Raw genomic sequence first — 16,823 nt, 5'->3', positions numbered from 1 at the left:
ATCCAAACAAATGAAAAAATTTAAGTTGGATCTCTGCCCCACACCATATGTTGAAATAGCTTCCAGGTAGATAAAATATTTCAATGTTTTCACATTTCACCTTTCACAAAAGGTGCCAATGTAGAAATACTAGAAGAAACCATGGGAAAAAAGGCTTTCCTCATGAGGAACACAAAACCCAGAAGACAGAAAAGATTAATAAATTTAACTCATAAAAGTTAAATTTTTCTGGGGGCTGGCCCCATGGCCGAGTGGTTAAGTTCGTGCGCTCCACTGCAAGCGGCCCAGTGTTTCGTTGGTTCGAATCCTGGGCGCGGACATGGCACTGCTCATCAGACCACGCTGAGGCAGCATCCCACATGCCACAACTAGAAGGACCCACAACGAAGAATATACAACTATGTACCGGGGGGCTTTGGGGAGAAAAAGGAAAAAATAAAATCTTCAAAAAAAGAAAAAAAAGTTAAATTTTTCTGCATGTTAAAAACACCATAAATGACATAAAAAGACCAATGACTCAGGCAAATAACTGTTACTCCTATCACAGCTTATAAAGAACTTCTCTACTTCAATAAGGAAAAGACAAGTCAGGGGGCCGGCCTGGTGACACAGCGGTTAAGTTCACATGTTCTGCTTCCTGGGGTTCCCCGGTTCAGATCCCGGGTGTGGACATGGCACGGCTTGGCAAAAGCCATGCTGTGGTAGGCGTCCCACGTATAAAGTGGAGGAAGATGGGCATGGATGTTAGCTCAGGGCCAGTCTTCCTCAGCAAAAAGAGGAGGATTGGCAGTAGTTAGCTCAGGGCTAATCTTTCTCAAAAAAAAAAAAGACAAGTCAATGACCGTGAAGCAAAAATTCACAGAAAAGGAAATATTGAAGACTCCTGGACATATGAAAACATGTTCAACCACATTCATAATAAGAGAAACGCAAATTTAAATTTTAACGACATACAACTCTTCATTACCAGGTGAGCAGTGGCTGAAAAAAGTTGAATGACCCTTTGGCAGGGATATGGGAAAACAAGCTCTCTTGTACACTGCAGTTGAGACTCAAAACTGGTACAATCTTTATGAAGAGCAATTTGGCAAAAATCAATCAAAGTTTAAAATGTACAAACATTTTGACTTACTAAATCCATTTCTAGGAATTTCTCCTAGAGATGAGCGCAAAATGACACAGGGACAAGAACTGAGCTGCAGCATCATTTGTAATAGCCAAAGGTTGGGGCCCACCAATATGAGAATGAGTACACAAAGTAGCATCGAAGAAAGTATGATGCAGCGATTAAAAAGAACACAGTAGCTACAAGTACTGCTGTGCAAAGAACTAAGATATACTTTTAAGTGAAAAAGCAGGATGTGGAATAGTTTGTGTAGCGTGGGACTATTTGTGTAAAGATATAGCAATCATGTATATGCTTGTATCAACATAAAACATCTCTGGAAATATATATAAGAAATTGTTAGGAGTGGTTGCTTCTGGGGAGGACAATTAGGTTGGAGGGAGCTTCACTTTCAATATACACCCCTTCACACCTTTTAAATGTCAGACTGTGTTCATGTAAAGTCCATACAAAAGTTAATAAAATAAAATTTAAAGTGGAATCCTTTATTCATCCCTTATTATCCATTATTTCTCCCAAAGGAGGTGTCATTTTATATCTGGATTACAGTTTTCCAGGAAATAGGAAAAACTCCACTTGGACAACTATACAAGGCAGACAATTTCCAAATTCTTCTAAGGGCTCTTGACATTAATCTGAACAACAGGCAGGTGACTGTCATCTACAGTAAATAATGGCACTATTGTAAGGGGAAAAGAGAATAGAAAGAATGCTCAGGGCACATGGTGATCCTTCAGGTTTAAGTTCGATGTGTCCACAGGGAAGTCCTTCCTGGCTCCCTGAAATCTGAGCCTGAGGTTCCTCCAAGGTGCTCCCACTAGAGCACCCAGCATTTTTACCTGCCGGTGTGCCTCTTGCACAGGGCAGGAAGGGCCTGGTTACCCGTGCTCTCTCTAGCCCCAGCACAAAGACGGACTGCCTCAAGGCACCTTCAGCCCCAGGCCCTGGACTTAACTGCTCCCTCACAGTCACTCAGTAACTGCTATCACGACACCAAACAAGCCTCCAGCTGCCATTTCTGAAAAGGCCCACAAGATGGAGACGTCACTGCGGGGATGGAAAGAGAACATGACGCCCCTCCCAACTTCCCAGAGCTGCACATTTGCTCTGGTGTGATGATTGTTTGCTTGTTTATTTGTTTCATTTGAATACTTGAACATGAATGGTTCAAATAGTCCTGTAATTTTGTTTTCTTTTAAAGAGAAAATATTTAGAACTTTTCCACTCAAAAAGTACATTTTCAAAATTGAAGTATTTTAAAAGCCTGCTTTCATTTGACAGTTGCATCTTGTATCCCTGAGGGCCTTTGCAAATAGTTCTGGTTTTCTTGTTTTGTTTTCGGACAACTCAAGTTCTAATTTCATGAAAATTCATGCTACACTCTTCTGTTTCTAAAAGAGAACCCTATAAACGCAGCTGTAATAGGAGATGTGGAGATGGATTTGTTTTAATACCCTTGCCTTAATTTTGTATATTGTTTCTTCAGGTCTTCCTTTCTAGTTCAATTTATCATTCCAAGTTTTATTAACATCCAACACACTAATGTGTTCGGGAAAAACATGGAAAACTCCAAGCTCACAATGACACCCAGTTGTATTTCCAAAGTGGGCCAACACGCCAGAAGGGGTGTTCTGGTTGGCCTGACTTTCCTAGAACCTCAGAGAAGTGGGTCTCATTTCTAAATCAAGAGAATGGAGTTCTAAAGCCCCCCAGGATTGCACAGGGCTCTGGCATGCTATTAATTAGTCAGGGGTATGCTGACAGAAGATGCGGGTTCTCGTTGCAAAAATGCAACTACTGTTCATAATAGTTCAATGTCTTTCCTAAGAAAAGAGTTTTTCTTTTCGGTTTCAGTAATTATGGGTATATAAAACATCTCAACAATAAATCTTACAAAGTCTGCTGAAGCATATACCTCAGTAAAAACAATCATCTATCTTACTAGGGCAGAAAATTTTTGTAAATGTGAAAATAGAATGTGGGTGACATCTAAAGAATTCAGTTGTTGAAAATGCAGAAGAAAAAATTAAACTGTATAAAAATATATATTATCCTCAGGGCTGGCCCAGTAGCATAGTGGTTAAGTTTGCACACTCCAGCTTCGGCGGCCAGGGGTTCGCAGGTTTGGATCCTGGGCACAAACTTAGCACTGCTCATCAAGCCATACTGTGGCGGCATCCCACATAAAACAGAGGAAGATGGGCACAGATGTTAGCTCAGTGACAATCTTCCTCAAGCAAAAAGAGGAAGACTGGCAATAGCTGTTAGCTCAGGGCCAATCTTCCTCACACACACAAATATATATATAATCCTCAATACAGCTGACATAATATATTTGGGCCATGGTGTACAAATACGACTTGGAGTTGAAGGCCCCTCTTACTTTTATTTTTCACAGTCACAAAACAGAAGCTAGCAAGGTGAGAGAGAGAAGTGGTGACGCAGCCAGGCCTGGCGGCTTCCTGGTCTTAGTAATGAAACTGCACATCTGACGTTTCCAATGATTCATCACATGGATTTTCAAAGCCACAGATAGAGATAGTTGAAAAAAAAAGCCCATGCATACGTAAAGGAAGAAATAAACTCTTTGGAACTACTTTACTCTCTAGTGGACACAGTAGATGGCAAAGGCAATGAGTGTCCTGTGGCAGAAGTACACGTGAGAGAGAAGAGGTAGCTTAGAAGAGAAGAGGCTCTGGCCACTGCTGTTCCCCCGTGACTGGCTCTTAGCACAGGCTCCTTCAGAAGGATTTCATCTCACTGCCCAATTCAAGCTGAGGACTGCCTAGTCCACACCTCCCCAGGGGCCCCCAACATCTCCCTGGGTATCACACAGACTCCTCATATCTTGCATGCCTCAGGCTGAAGATTTCACCCTGGATTTGTTTTCCTTCCAGTATCTTCTATCTCAGTTTCTGGTTTCTAACATCCAAACACTCACTCAGCTTCCCTTGCTCCCACCCTCCTTGCAACAGCCAAGTCTGCCTAAACCTGCTCCTCCTCTCAAGCTCCATGGTCACTGCATGGTCACCTCTCTCGGACTGAGAGGCAGCTTCTGGTGGCCCCTGTCCCTGCAGCCTTGCCTCACTGTCTTGTTCCGCACTGATGACAAATTAGAGCATATCAGCCTAACAACTCCACACTCTCAGGATGAAGTCCAGCCTTCCCCAGGGCATTCAAGGCACTCGGGGATCCAGCCCCACCCCTCCTTGTTCAATCCCCCTCCCCACCCTCAGGAGACACACTCAGCCAGACTGAGCAGGGGCGGGGTCACAGACAGGAGTCCTTCAGGAGCCTGTGCTCCTGGACCCACCAGCTCAAACTTGGACCTGGGTTTCCAGGGGTCGCGTAGTGGGCAGAAGCTGGGGCTGCCCCTTTAGGACCTGGGAGGAACTTTCTCTAAAGCCCAGGGCTTCAGAACCCTCTGGACCTCCTGTCATTATAGCTTCTCAACTTCAGGGACCTCCAAAAGGTTTCCCAATCAATGAGTGGATAATTCAGCCCATCTTTCAACCAGCGTTTACCACGGCTCTGCCATGGCCAGCCACCAGGGACCCTGGGGGACACAGCAATGAATGAAGCCTGGTTCCTGCTCCCAAGGAGCTGGCAGCATAGCAGATGTGAGACACGTGATGTAATATGAGTCAGACTAAGATTCCTCACTTTGGCCCCAAATCTTGTATCCTAAAGGACAAGGATCCTCTTTATTGGTGACCTATCTAGGACCACAGGTGACCTCGGCTGATCCCAAGAAAAGGTGACCTAGGGTTAAGGACAGAAGGTGTCTTCAGTGTAGTCAACTTGTTACCTTATTACCAAGACCTAACTGAGCATGGATATGCCCAGCCCAGGGCCACACGGGGCTGTGGAACCTGAGAGTTTGACACTGCAAGGCTTACGTGCCATCTTGGAAATCAGTGGTGATGAGTGGCCAGGTAAACCATCTTGGATAGCCCTCTTCCTGGGGCTGTTAGGTCTTCCCTGCTGTACATCCTGACCACACCTCCAACATTAGCAGCGCTCAGGAAAACTCACTTCAGAAGACACAGGAGAGGATCCGAATGTGGAATATGGGTTCAATTTATTTTAAATTTAGGATTGGAGGCAAATCATCTCTGTGAATTGCTCATGTCCAGATTTCTGATCAATCATGAGCTGCTGGAAGTTATATGCCATCCTCATACATTGTCATTTCTCACAGGACCCACATGGCAGGGGTCACACAGCACTTTCATGTGTACCTTTTCATTTGCTTGTCAAAATCGAGCTTTAAGGTAAGGGTTGGCATAACTGACAACTTACCCTCAGGGATTAAATAACTTCCCAGTGAGTGAGTTGGAACCCCAGCCAGTCTTCAGTAACTCAGCACTCTTGCCTTATAAGGGTAACTGTTTTTAATTGTTCTGAAATTACAAGTCTTACCTTCCCCTTGTAAACACATTCTTGTGCAATCATTCGCTTCTAGGAGTTATAATCAGTTAATTTCTGGTGGTCTAATACTTTTGCCAAGTTAAATTCCCTCCATGGACCCAGAGAATTCTTTTCTCTTCTTGTAGGTCCTGGATTAATTACACAATACCTGAATGGGCCCACTACCTCCTGATTTACATAGAATTAGTCATTCAAAGGTGAAAATTGATGTGTATAAAACAACTTATAGAGCTTACACAAAATCTAGAACAGCATTTAAGGGATGAATCCAAAAATTCACATTTAAATATTTTAGAACCAATTTTTATACTTTACTTAGAAAACAGTGTGAAAGAGAAAGAAAATATTCTTGCCTTCAGACTATATTCTGTAAAGGAAAATATTTCAGATTCTACTTTTTATTTATACTTTTCCTTTAGGCACTGCTAATCAAACTGAGTCCCTTCACTCCAAGACAGTGAAGCCATCTACAGGCTTCTTATAAAACCCACCTTTCCAGCCTGGCCTCCTGTGGGGGTGAAAGAGAGGACATAGGGGTGGTGGGCACACTGGAGCCGGATGAAGGTCTTGAGGTGTGGTAAGAGTTGTTGCCAAAGTTGCTGTATCTAAAGAGGGCAGAGGTTTAAGTTGGGGGTGGGGGGAGATGGAGAAATGAGTACAAGTCAATAAATAAAAATACTTAGCAAACTATCTTAATTTTTGCAAAAAAAATAGGTCTGGAAATGCTAACACTGTCAGTGATTACTCTAACTTAAAGAGATTTAATATCTGCTTAGTTTTGATTATTTCTCATTAGAGAAGTTTCCCAAAGTCCAAACCCATTTGGCAGCAGGATTTATGACAAAGGGTTTAAAATAAAATCCTCATATTTCCTTTCTTTTTAAATGCACCTTAAAATTATTTGCTAACATAAATAAGAATCCAGTTATTTTCATTTGAATCATGAAGGTTTTTCTCGCCTCTCACGGTGGTACAATTAGCATTCACTCCATCAAAGATCTGTAGAAAATATCAGATGATTGGCTAAAGAAACATCTTATTAAAAATTCTGCCTTAAGGATCTCCGAATCAATTTCATTCATTAAATGTAATCTCATCATGTGCCCAGTGATCAAGAAGAAACTGTCCCTAGGCCTTCTGGACTGGCTTGCTGCATAGAGGTGCGTGCATCCATGTCTTCATCCAATATTTCCCCAGAACTAAAATTACAGCCACCAGGTTTAAATGAGCCTTTATAGTTTCCCAGTCATCTCTGACAAGTTTCAGGATTTGTAAAATTCTAGAGTTTTCTTTTTGCTTTTCAGAATAGATGTCCTTTAGTAGTTTATATTTAGCTATCATCATTCAGTGCATTCCCAGAAAACAAATTACCATTTGAAGCCCTTGCTTGGGGGCAGACACCTACGATTAGTTACAGATAATGAGATCCAGAGAGCTTTGCCTCTCAACCTACTCCGTCACAAGGCAGGGCCGACTCTTTCCCCTAAACTGGTTAGGACACTGTGTTTGGGTGTGTGGGACCCCAAGGGTCACTATTATGTAAGTGCACAAGGACCTTCCTGCCCACAGTGAATCCAGTTCAAACTCCCATCAACAGAAATCAGTACTAACTGTTCTGGGAGGCAATTTGCCTCAACATGTGGTTATCCTTTGAATGACTAAGTCTACTTTTGGGAGATTAACATAACCTTATGGTTTCTTACATACTGAAAATGTCATGCAGGTAGATACTCACTGGAGCATTATTGAGATCATGGTGAAAAACTGGAAACTACTCAATCAAGTAACAACGCAAGAAGGGCTAAGAAAGTATGATGATAATATTCATCAATGAAATATTAAGCAACCATTAAAAATGACTACCAATTTTGTAAGCGATAACATGGAAAATGTTTATATATACAGACTGAATGAAAACATCAGGATATAATACTACACACCAAGTTTGATCAGAACTGTATAAAAATATTCTGAAATATCAAAAACTACGTGTAGAAAAAAGGCATAAAAACAGGCCATCTATTTTAAAAACTGGAATACAAAGATGAAATTTCAGTTTTCCTTAATAAATTACATTAGGCAAACAGGAAATAGAGTATTTCTGTTACCCCAAGTCCATCTTGTGTTGCTAAGTCTGGTCTGCTTGACTGCTGCTCTTCTTATTTGTTTACTTGGTATCACATGTCAGGTCTGAGCTCAGTACCAGGCATGGTGCCAGGCAGATGGGGACGCAGATCACACAATGTTACCCCGTCACCCTCCTCTGTTAGCACACCACCTTCACGGGACTTGGTTTCTGGGCAATCATTTTCTCTTCTCTTTAGAAACTCAACACCACATGTCTAAAAGGTTAACTGCCTCTTCAAGTGAGAGTTGGTTTGATTTTTTAAGAGGGTTCCCAATTACACAAATATTGAATCATTATGTTGTACACTTGAAACTAATATGTCAATTATATCTTAATAAAAGAAATAAAATTTAAAAAGAGGGCCCCCCCCCAAACCAGGGGCTGCAGAGAAAGCAGAAAAGCAAACGATGAGAAGAAGGCACAAAGAAAGGAGGAAGCAGAGAAGGGAGAAGAAGCTCAGGAGTGAAGGAGAGAACAGGCAGCAGGCGCTGTGATGTGGGAGGGGAAGGGGGCCGCCACCAGGACCAGGGAGTCCTCAGGGAGGCGAGGCCCGTGTGCTCAGGCTTCAGCCTTGTGTCACCCCACTGCCCGGACACCCAGCTTGTTATTCTATGTAAGCATCTAAAACAATCCCCTTCTGACGAAAAGTGGACATCCTGCAGAATGTTTTAACAGGATTAGTTCCCTAAAATTATGTTTAAATGACGTCATGGAAAGAAAACAAGCATAATGCATTTTTCCCTCCCTTGGTTTTTCTGATGGCTGAGCAATTAATTCAAATACCTCACAGTCTGTCTGGTTTTGCTTCTCAGTTTCATTCAAACTAACTGGATGATACAATTCATTCAACTCACTGTCCAGTTTTTTCTTTGTTCTTTTTAATGACTAACTGGTTGGTCTTTATTATAACCCATTCAATTGCACGCATCCACTGATGGTCAAATCTGTTGCCATACAGACCCACGAAAACCACAGTGAGTGAACATCAGAAAGTTAATAGGAATAAACAACATTTATACGGTATTCAAATTCCCATCAAATGATTAAAAATTATACATTTTTCTCAGTTAAATCTAAGTCAACCTCATTCACAAGCACACAGCTACTCTTCTCCATTTACATGTATATTCATTTTGGCAATTTATATGCTTCTATTGCTCCCATCCTCCGGGACTGTAAGTAGTGGTGAAGCTTGGAGACCAAGTGGGAGGGACACGGGTCCCAGGAAAGCCCCATCAGAGGCTGTAAGACCGTCACCAGAAAGTCCTGGATCACTATGATGGGCTAACACCACCCTGCTGGGGAGTAGGAGGTTGTCAAGATCTTTTTATTGCTATCAAATGTACAGCTCTTATCTCACACATAGACGCTGTTCTTGGGGGGCATAAGAGTTGTGTTGGATGTGTTCCCTAAAGACTGTGTGAAATCACAGTGACTCCAGAAGTTTAGACTTGGAAGAGACTGGTAGAGAACTCGGAGTTTGGAGATGTTCAAACTGGAGTTCACATACTCCTGGCAGTATACAAGCCATTCTGGAAACAGGAGGAAACGAATTTTCAGATCCTCAAGTCCCGTATCTGCTCTTTCTTAAAATGGATCTGCCCGTGATGGCTCCCAGGGTCTCCCAGTTCTCCTTTCTTGCCTCGCCTGGCACAACTGCCTTTCGCCTTTAGACAAAAAAGGGACCCTGTCACCCAGGTTGAATCAGGTGGAGCAGTGCTTTGAGCTGTAAGACCTCCAGGGCGCCAACTGAAGCAATAATATGAGAAAGCACCACTCCTGAGGGAATTCCTTAAGAAATAGTGAGGAAGAAGAAGGTGGTCCTTTATTTATCGAGGGACAAAGTCAGAGGCAGGCCTCATGCATTCTCTCTACCCACCTGCCCACCGACCTGTGGATCAGACCCCAGAAGTGGCATGGTTGTCACAGGGATGCATTAGTTTACTTGAATTGAAACACAAAATCAGACTTTTTCTGACGGAAATTGTCTCATTTGACTAAGGACCGACTTTGCCAATTATGATATGTAGGTGTTTTCTATGATTTAATCAGTTAAATCTGAAACCCAAGGGTTTGATAAAAGTAAATTTAAAGCACATATACAATAGACAAATTATATTCCTTACAATGATTTAAACTTATGATAAAATACTTTAGACAGGCTACTTAAAACTTTGAAGGAAGTTTCACAATTCTTTTAGGTTGTATATAAGCAAAAAGGTTGATGACTGGAGTTCTAGATTAATTCTTCTACTTATTAGATGGAAGATCTGACGCCCACAGTGACTTGTCATTTCTGTGGCGTGAAAGCACTGCCTTTCAGATCCTATGAGCCTTCATTCAAAACAAGGTGTAATTAGTCTTTGGGTGGTGAACACGATATAGTCTACACAGAAATTGAAATATAATGGTGTATACCTGAAATTTATATAATGTTATTAAACAATGTTATCTCAATTTAAAAAAAAACAAAACAAGGTTTAATTTCTTGTCAGGCATCCAGGTTGAGGGTCCCCCAAACACAGACTCTGGCAAGAGCATCTCCCTGACAAGGATTTTCCTGAAGAGCCCCTGTCAGGGGGCGGCCCGGGTTAGGGCCTGGTATTAGGAGTGACAGTGTATACAAGCTACGAACGAAAGAAAGTGACAGATTGCCTAAAAGAGAGGCAGCCGCACATGTACAGACGAGGACCAGACTCTGGAGCAGGCTGTCTGGGGTGGAAACCACTCCCCACTTACCTAGCCTCTCTGTGCCTCGGTTTCCTCACAGTAGATAAGGATTAGTAATAGAACCTACCTCTTAAGGGTTAAATGATATTTAAGAGCGCCAATTTCAAGAAAAGTACAGGGCCTGGCTCTTAGTAAATGTTCAATAAATGTTATCAATGATTATTATTACTCTAATATGGGAGTGGCCATCAGCATTATCAGTTAATGATTTTGGACAATCGATTGTTCAAAATATTCAAACCCTCTGTTCCCCATTCCCCACTCCGCAGAGTCCGTAATCCAGGCAACAGTGAAGGTCAGGCACACAGGCAAGCTGACAAGCACCTGCTCAAGATTCCCTGCGCAGTTTTGATCTGCACACCTCCCTCCCTCTCCACATTGTGTAAGAGTTACTGAAGTGTTCATACTTAAATAATGTCATTAGATTAATGCCCGGTGACTCAAACAGCAATTGTTGGCCATCGTGTGGAAGTTAGGAGCAATCTTTGAAAGAAAAATGCATACATTAGAACAAAAACAGAGAGTTATAGCAAAGAGAAAGAAAATAAAGAAAAGACACCCACCTATTAGAAGAGAAAGACCGAAAGTTGTAAGGCTCAGAGGCGGAATACGTGCTCGAATGGAGAGAATCAGGGGAACTGTTAAAGGAAGGAAAACTCCACTCAAAACATTGCATGGAAGGATGGCAAAGCACTGTGCTGTATTCTGCAGGTCAGAAAAGACTCGGTGCCAGCAGATGAGCGAGAGATGGGTGGATCTTGACAGACCATGCATATTCTTAAAAGCCTTACATTTAAAAATCCATATTTAGTAACTGTATTATAACAAAAGAGCTCTTTAATTCAAACAGATAGCAGTTGTCTTCCACATCTTGCCTAAATACTGGTAACTAGTTAGTTAGTGGTGAGAGAGTTAGTTTCTGACACAACTTCTCTCTGCTCTGACTGGAATCCATGCAAACATGACAGAAGACAAGCCAGATGATGCCGTTAATACGCTGTGTCACCCTCCCGGGGTTAACCTCACACAGGCCTCCAAGCGGGCCAGATCTACCTGCTTTCCTTCTGGGACTCAGCTTCCTTTTCCTTGGCGGATAAGGGCGAATCCTCAAAGTCATAGGAGAAGAGGTGGAAGGGGCTGTGGGGTACATAGGGCAGCTTTTCTATGGTCGGTGATGCCTTCGGGGGGCCAGGTGCAGTGGAGGAGGGCCGAGAGGCAGAGGCAGGGGTCAGGGGTGGCAGCAGGGCAGGCCCGGAGGACCCGCTGCACAAGGCGCTCCCCACTGCAGTGCTGGCTGGAAGCTGATTCCCCTGCGAGGTGGCACTGGAGGCAGGAGGAAGGGCTGAACTCTCCGGAGCAGCATCCTTTCCAGCGGGGTTCTGCTCTGAGGCAGGGCTGGCCTCGCTGCTGGGCCAGCAGGGAGAAGAGGAAGAGAGGGGAAGGAAGGGGAAGAAAAGAGGTTCAGGAGAGAGGGAGCAAAGGTTAGGAAAGAGAAAAAGACACATAGAAAACCCACTACTGTTATGGCCACTTCCTTCAGAATCCAGCTGTTTCCTGAGCTGCAGCATAAAGGCCCATGGCCAGAAGTTTTAGTTTGCCCAGTATTCCTGGTGGCCTGGGCTTGACCATCTGGGAGGTGAGACTGCCTGGCCTCTGGGCACACAGGGGCCCTTGTGAGGGGATTTAACAGAGCCCCAGAGGCTCTTCTGCACCCACCCCACAGCCCCCCAAGTTTCTTCCCCCTGGTTGTTTTGGCACTGGAATTTCCACCACTTGAACTTCTTGGTCAAACAGAGCATCTGTCTTCCTCCTAAAAAGCCCAGCTTTGAGGAAGAGGTATCCCACAAGCCCTGTACTTTAGTCACTGCTTTCAGATCCTTTCTCGAAAGCAAGTATGGATAAGGGAAAAGGCAAAGAGATGCCAGCAAGGAATGCAAAGAGCCAGAAACGAGGGCCCGGCACGATGAAGACAAATTCTGCCCATTTCACACTTTCCCCAGGGCCTTCTCTATCACTAAGCCCTAGACATCTAGACTTCTGCAGGCAGGCCTAATTCTGCCACAGTCACAGTTATAAAAAAAACTTTCCACCTTCAGAGGACTGGATTCAGGCCACTTCAATACTTTGATGCACACCCTTCATAGCCTGAGAATCTATGTTAAACTCTGCATTTTTCAAAACCACAGTCCCTTTCCCAGAGAACTTGACTTCCAGCATGCCCGTAAGGGCAGTGACACCCTGGTTTCCTTGGCCTGATGGGATGAGACCACACTGCAGTGTTCCATGCAGGTCTGGCAGAAGGGGTACACACACATGGTGAGCACACATGGTGGGTACACACGGTGAGCACACACAAAGAAGCAGCCAGCAGGAAGGGGGAGCAGTGGAAGACACCAATCCCACAGAAGTAAGCAGAATCTTTCCCCCGACTTTTAAGTCTGATAGGTTTATGCCAGGAAACAAAGAACATCCAGATCAATGGTAACAAATGCCTTAGTTACTGTCAAGATCAAGCCCTGGTGTTTAACATGCACACCTTTATTTCCTAAACTGAAAACCCTAACTGTAGTCTCTGATCAAAAATGCTCTCCAGCATCAGCCATGTAGTCCAAGACACTCCAGAGGGTAGGATAAACAACCATCTACCTGTGTAAATAACAATCCTGTGTAAAGGCAGCACAACGTCATAGGGACGACTTTGAAGGTGGCCCTTCCCAACCGGATTCTTCTATCTGGTCCATAGGTCCATCTAAACAGTGTGAGCCACTGAGGGTTCAAGAGTTTGTGTGGGTGGGACAGTATAGGCACATGTAAAACCAGTGTATTTAGTGAGAGTCTACATAATTTCCTGTGGCTAATTTTCAACCTAAGGTGGGACTGTCAACTCAACCTCTTCCTTTCCCAGAGCATCCCTAACTAAAAGTCACTACCCACAAGCACGGCACTCAGCACGGGTGAGGGGCTATGGTTAATGCTGATCTTTCTCCCCCTCTCATTCTGAAATACGTAGCTTACTCTGCATCACCAGGTCACTCCTCTCCTCTCTCCACATCTGAGAGAGGCTTCTGCTGGCTTCTTCCCAGACATCTCCAAAGGAGGGAAACAATCATTAGTTTGTCAGTTCAAAGAGAATTCCATGACCTCTGGGAAGGGTGGGTGTCTCAGTGTGTCAAATGAGCCCATCTGAGAACTTTTATGTGCACTGGTGGCCTGGCAAATGAGGCCACAGCAGCAAAGAATCACACTGACTTTGAAATTAGTAAGAGAAAGATTTTACCCTCATTCGTCCAAGATCCTTTTGATTTGGCCTATTTGTGGAAAAACCAACAGTAAAATTGTCCCTTGGCAGTGTAATCAATTAAGTGAAGGAAACCATTCAATTTTAGAATATCAGAAAATGAAATTACCCATGATCAATTTTTATTTTTCATATGAATATCATTTTGGGAAAACACTACAAAATTTTTAAATATCCGCAAGGCACCTGCAATCTGTTAACATTGCCTGAAGACAGAAAGAATGCCCCTCGGAGAGGTGACTACAGAACAGTAAACTCTCCAAAGGGCTGCACAACTATATTACTTTTTCTGGACATGAAAATAAATACTGGGGAATTTTTCTAAGCCATCTGGGGTGAAAAGTGTTCCCATCCATTTGCATAAAAAACAAACTTGCATCATGAAACCCACACATTTTAGCTGATACCGTGCTGGTAAATTAGGAGCAAGAAAGGATCATGTGAAATTCTTCTTAATACAGTGCTGAAAGGGTTAAAATTTTCTGAGCAGAGATGAACATCTCTTTAGTCACTGCCAATCTGACTGAGCCAAAGCACTCATTGAAGGAGGAAACAGTGGAGAGAAAACCAGTTGGGTGAGTCTTCCATAAAGCATGGTTAGGAAAGCAGAATTTGAGTAAAAAATACAGTTCTCTAATGAAAACATGCTCAGTTATTTCTACAAAACTAGTCACTCTGTGGCTCTGTGTACAAGGTCAGTAAAGGTTTGTCAGTGGAAGCTAGTGAGGGAGGGAAGAGACTACTGACAGGGGGCTGCAAACTATCCATTAGGAAGGAGCCTTGGGCTTTTAGTGGGAGCCTGGGAGGGTGCAGCCCTCGGTACCTGTCCTTGCCCTGAAAAGGGACATTGTCCTCTCTCTCTTCCTCTGAATTGGGCTCCGTGACTGGCTGCTCTTCATCTTCCTCCTCCTCCTCCCTGAGAGAGGCCAGGAAAAGAGAAATGCACACAGAGACAAGATGGAAAAATGAGATAAGCATTACAGACAAACAGGAAGATGAAGCAAAAAAAAACTCCAGTTGGCTGAAATGAAAAGAACATAACCTGTTAGGAGATAGGAGGACAGTTCTGAGGTGGGAAAACTTAAATGTGAGGTGGAGATGCAATAACCCAGCACAGGACAAATTTCTTCATCAAGGTGGCTGGAGGCCACTGCCCTGCACCCCCACACACAATTCAGATCAGCTTCTGGCCTCGGGTAGGCCCCCGATGTGGTTTCTTCCTCCAAACGGAATCACGCAGTGAGCGCTCCTGGCGATGCCCAGCTCCTGCAGCAAGCAGAGTCCTCACCTCTTCACTACACCCTTCTTGGTTAGAAACCACAGAAGGTCAGGCCAATCCAGCACTAACCTCCATGATGGGCATATGGTTCTTGCATGCGACTCCCTGATTCTCAGTGAATGCTGTTCAGGGGGGCTGATCCACCCCCACTTCAAGGGTGGATACATGGTCCAGGTGGAGTCACTCTACGTCACCCCTGGGATATCTCCTGGCACCTTCAGGGAGGATTAGCTGTAAGGACACCCTAAGTCTGGAGCTGCCTGTAGCTTCAAGTGGAAGAAAGCTGCCTGTGAGTGAAGCTGACCCAAGAAAGAAAGAGGAAGAGGAAGAAGAAGAGAAAGAGAAAGAAAGAAAGAGAAAGAGAGAGACACACACACACAGAAAGGAAAGTAGTTCTATGGCAATTTTAACACCTAGATCCAGCACTTCTGAAGCTCCATCTTGGCCTGTAGCTAATAGAAGATAAATTCTCATCTTTGCTTAAGGCAGCTTAAGCTGGGGTTTGCCCCTGCAGCTAAATGAGTACAGACTAAAGGCTCTGTGAACTGAATCATTACCCTCCTTTGGCCTCCAAGTCCTGTTGACATCTGACTTACGTCCCTGTCCACATGGAACACCTACTCAAGGCCCTGCTGGGATTCTCAATCCCTTGCCTTCTTCAACTCCAATGACCTTCACTTCAGCCCCTCATACACTGGACCTCACCACCATACAGAACCAGTCCACTTTGGAATTTTACATCCAAACTTCCTACCTTCTGACCATAAGCAACCTTTCAGTCAAATCTCTCACTCCACTCTTCCCATCATAACTCTTCTGCAATCTCAGTGTCCACCTTTTAACTATTTTGCCCCACTATCCTTCAGTTGTATTTTTTCTTTTCACTGAAGTATGAAATACATACAAAAAAGTACAAAAATCACTGAAGATTCACAAAATAAATACATCCATATAACCAGCACTCCCATCCAACTGCTACCCTCCCCTACCTCACTTCATATAGCAAGGTTAGCTTTGCCTGTTTTTCTTCTCTGCCTAAAAGGAATCTTACTGTGTCCAGCTTCTTTTGTTCAATATTACATTTGTGAGATTCATCCACATTGTTAGGTGTACTTTAAGATTATTCATTCTCATTGCTGTATAGTTCTCCCCTATATGAGTATAACACAATTTAGTTATCCATTCTGCTGTTGATGATAATGAGGTACTTTGCAGTTTGAGGTTATTTTGACTAGGCTGTTATGAACATCATAGCACATATTTTTAGTGAACATATGTATATAATACTGTGCAGTATACATCTGGAGATAGGATTTCTGGATCATAACATATGCTTGGGTTCATCTTTATTAGAAACTGCTAAACAGTCTTGTAAAATGATTGTACAAATTTACATTCCCATAAGAAGTATATGAGCATGTTGGTTGCCCCACATCATTGCTGAGATTCAGTATTTTTTGTCTATTTCATTTTAGCCATCTAATCTGTGTGTGGTGATATCTCATCGTAGTTTTAGTTTGCTTTCCCTGGTGACTAACGAAGTTGGGCACATTGCCACACTTTTAACAACCATTTAGATATCCTCTTCTTGAAGTGTCTAAGTACTTTGCCCATTTTTTTTAAAGCAGGTTGTATTTTTCTTTTTGATCTGTAGAAGTTCTTTATATAATTTGGATAAAGTCCTTTGTCATATTTATGTGTTACGAATATCTTTTCCCTCTCGTTGGGTTGCTTTTGCATTCACTTCATGGTGTCTTTTGTGTGTGTGTGTGTGTGTGTGTGTGTGTGAGGAAGGCTGGCCTATAGCTATCATCTCTTGCCAATTTTCCTC

At 43.3% G+C, this 16,823-nt stretch overlaps 1 protein-coding gene across 40 annotated transcripts in view; it reads right to left on the bottom strand.

The window, feature by feature from the left end:
* Window positions 1-16,823, bottom strand: part of FHOD3 (formin homology 2 domain containing 3) — a 455,074-nt gene that overhangs the window by 105,660 nt on the left and 332,591 nt on the right. For 5 of the 40 annotated variants that reach the window (XM_070220943.1, XM_070220944.1, XM_070220963.1 and 2 more), the window contains exons 11-14: window positions 14,537-14,629; window positions 11,469-11,822; window positions 10,979-11,053; window positions 6,049-6,162 (exon numbers count right to left, since the gene is read on the bottom strand). The exons of 5 other annotated variants lie outside the window; for them this stretch is intronic. In XM_070220943.1, coding sequence (XP_070077044.1) covers window positions 6,049-6,162; window positions 10,979-11,053; window positions 11,469-11,822; window positions 14,537-14,629 — 636 coding nt within the window. The remainder of the gene's footprint in view (window positions 1-6,048; window positions 6,163-10,978; window positions 11,054-11,468; window positions 11,823-14,536; window positions 14,630-16,823) is intronic. 30 more of the 40 variants (XM_023648251.2, XM_023648252.2, XM_070220946.1 and 27 more) reach the window with 9 other exon arrangements.

This window comes from Equus caballus, chromosome 8 (genome assembly GCF_041296265.1).
Source record: "Equus caballus isolate H_3958 breed thoroughbred chromosome 8, TB-T2T, whole genome shotgun sequence".
NCBI lineage: Eukaryota > Metazoa > Chordata > Mammalia > Perissodactyla > Equidae > Equus > Equus caballus.
Note: the sequence above shows the minus strand (reverse complement) of the source record. Positions and strands in the feature narration are given on the sequence as shown.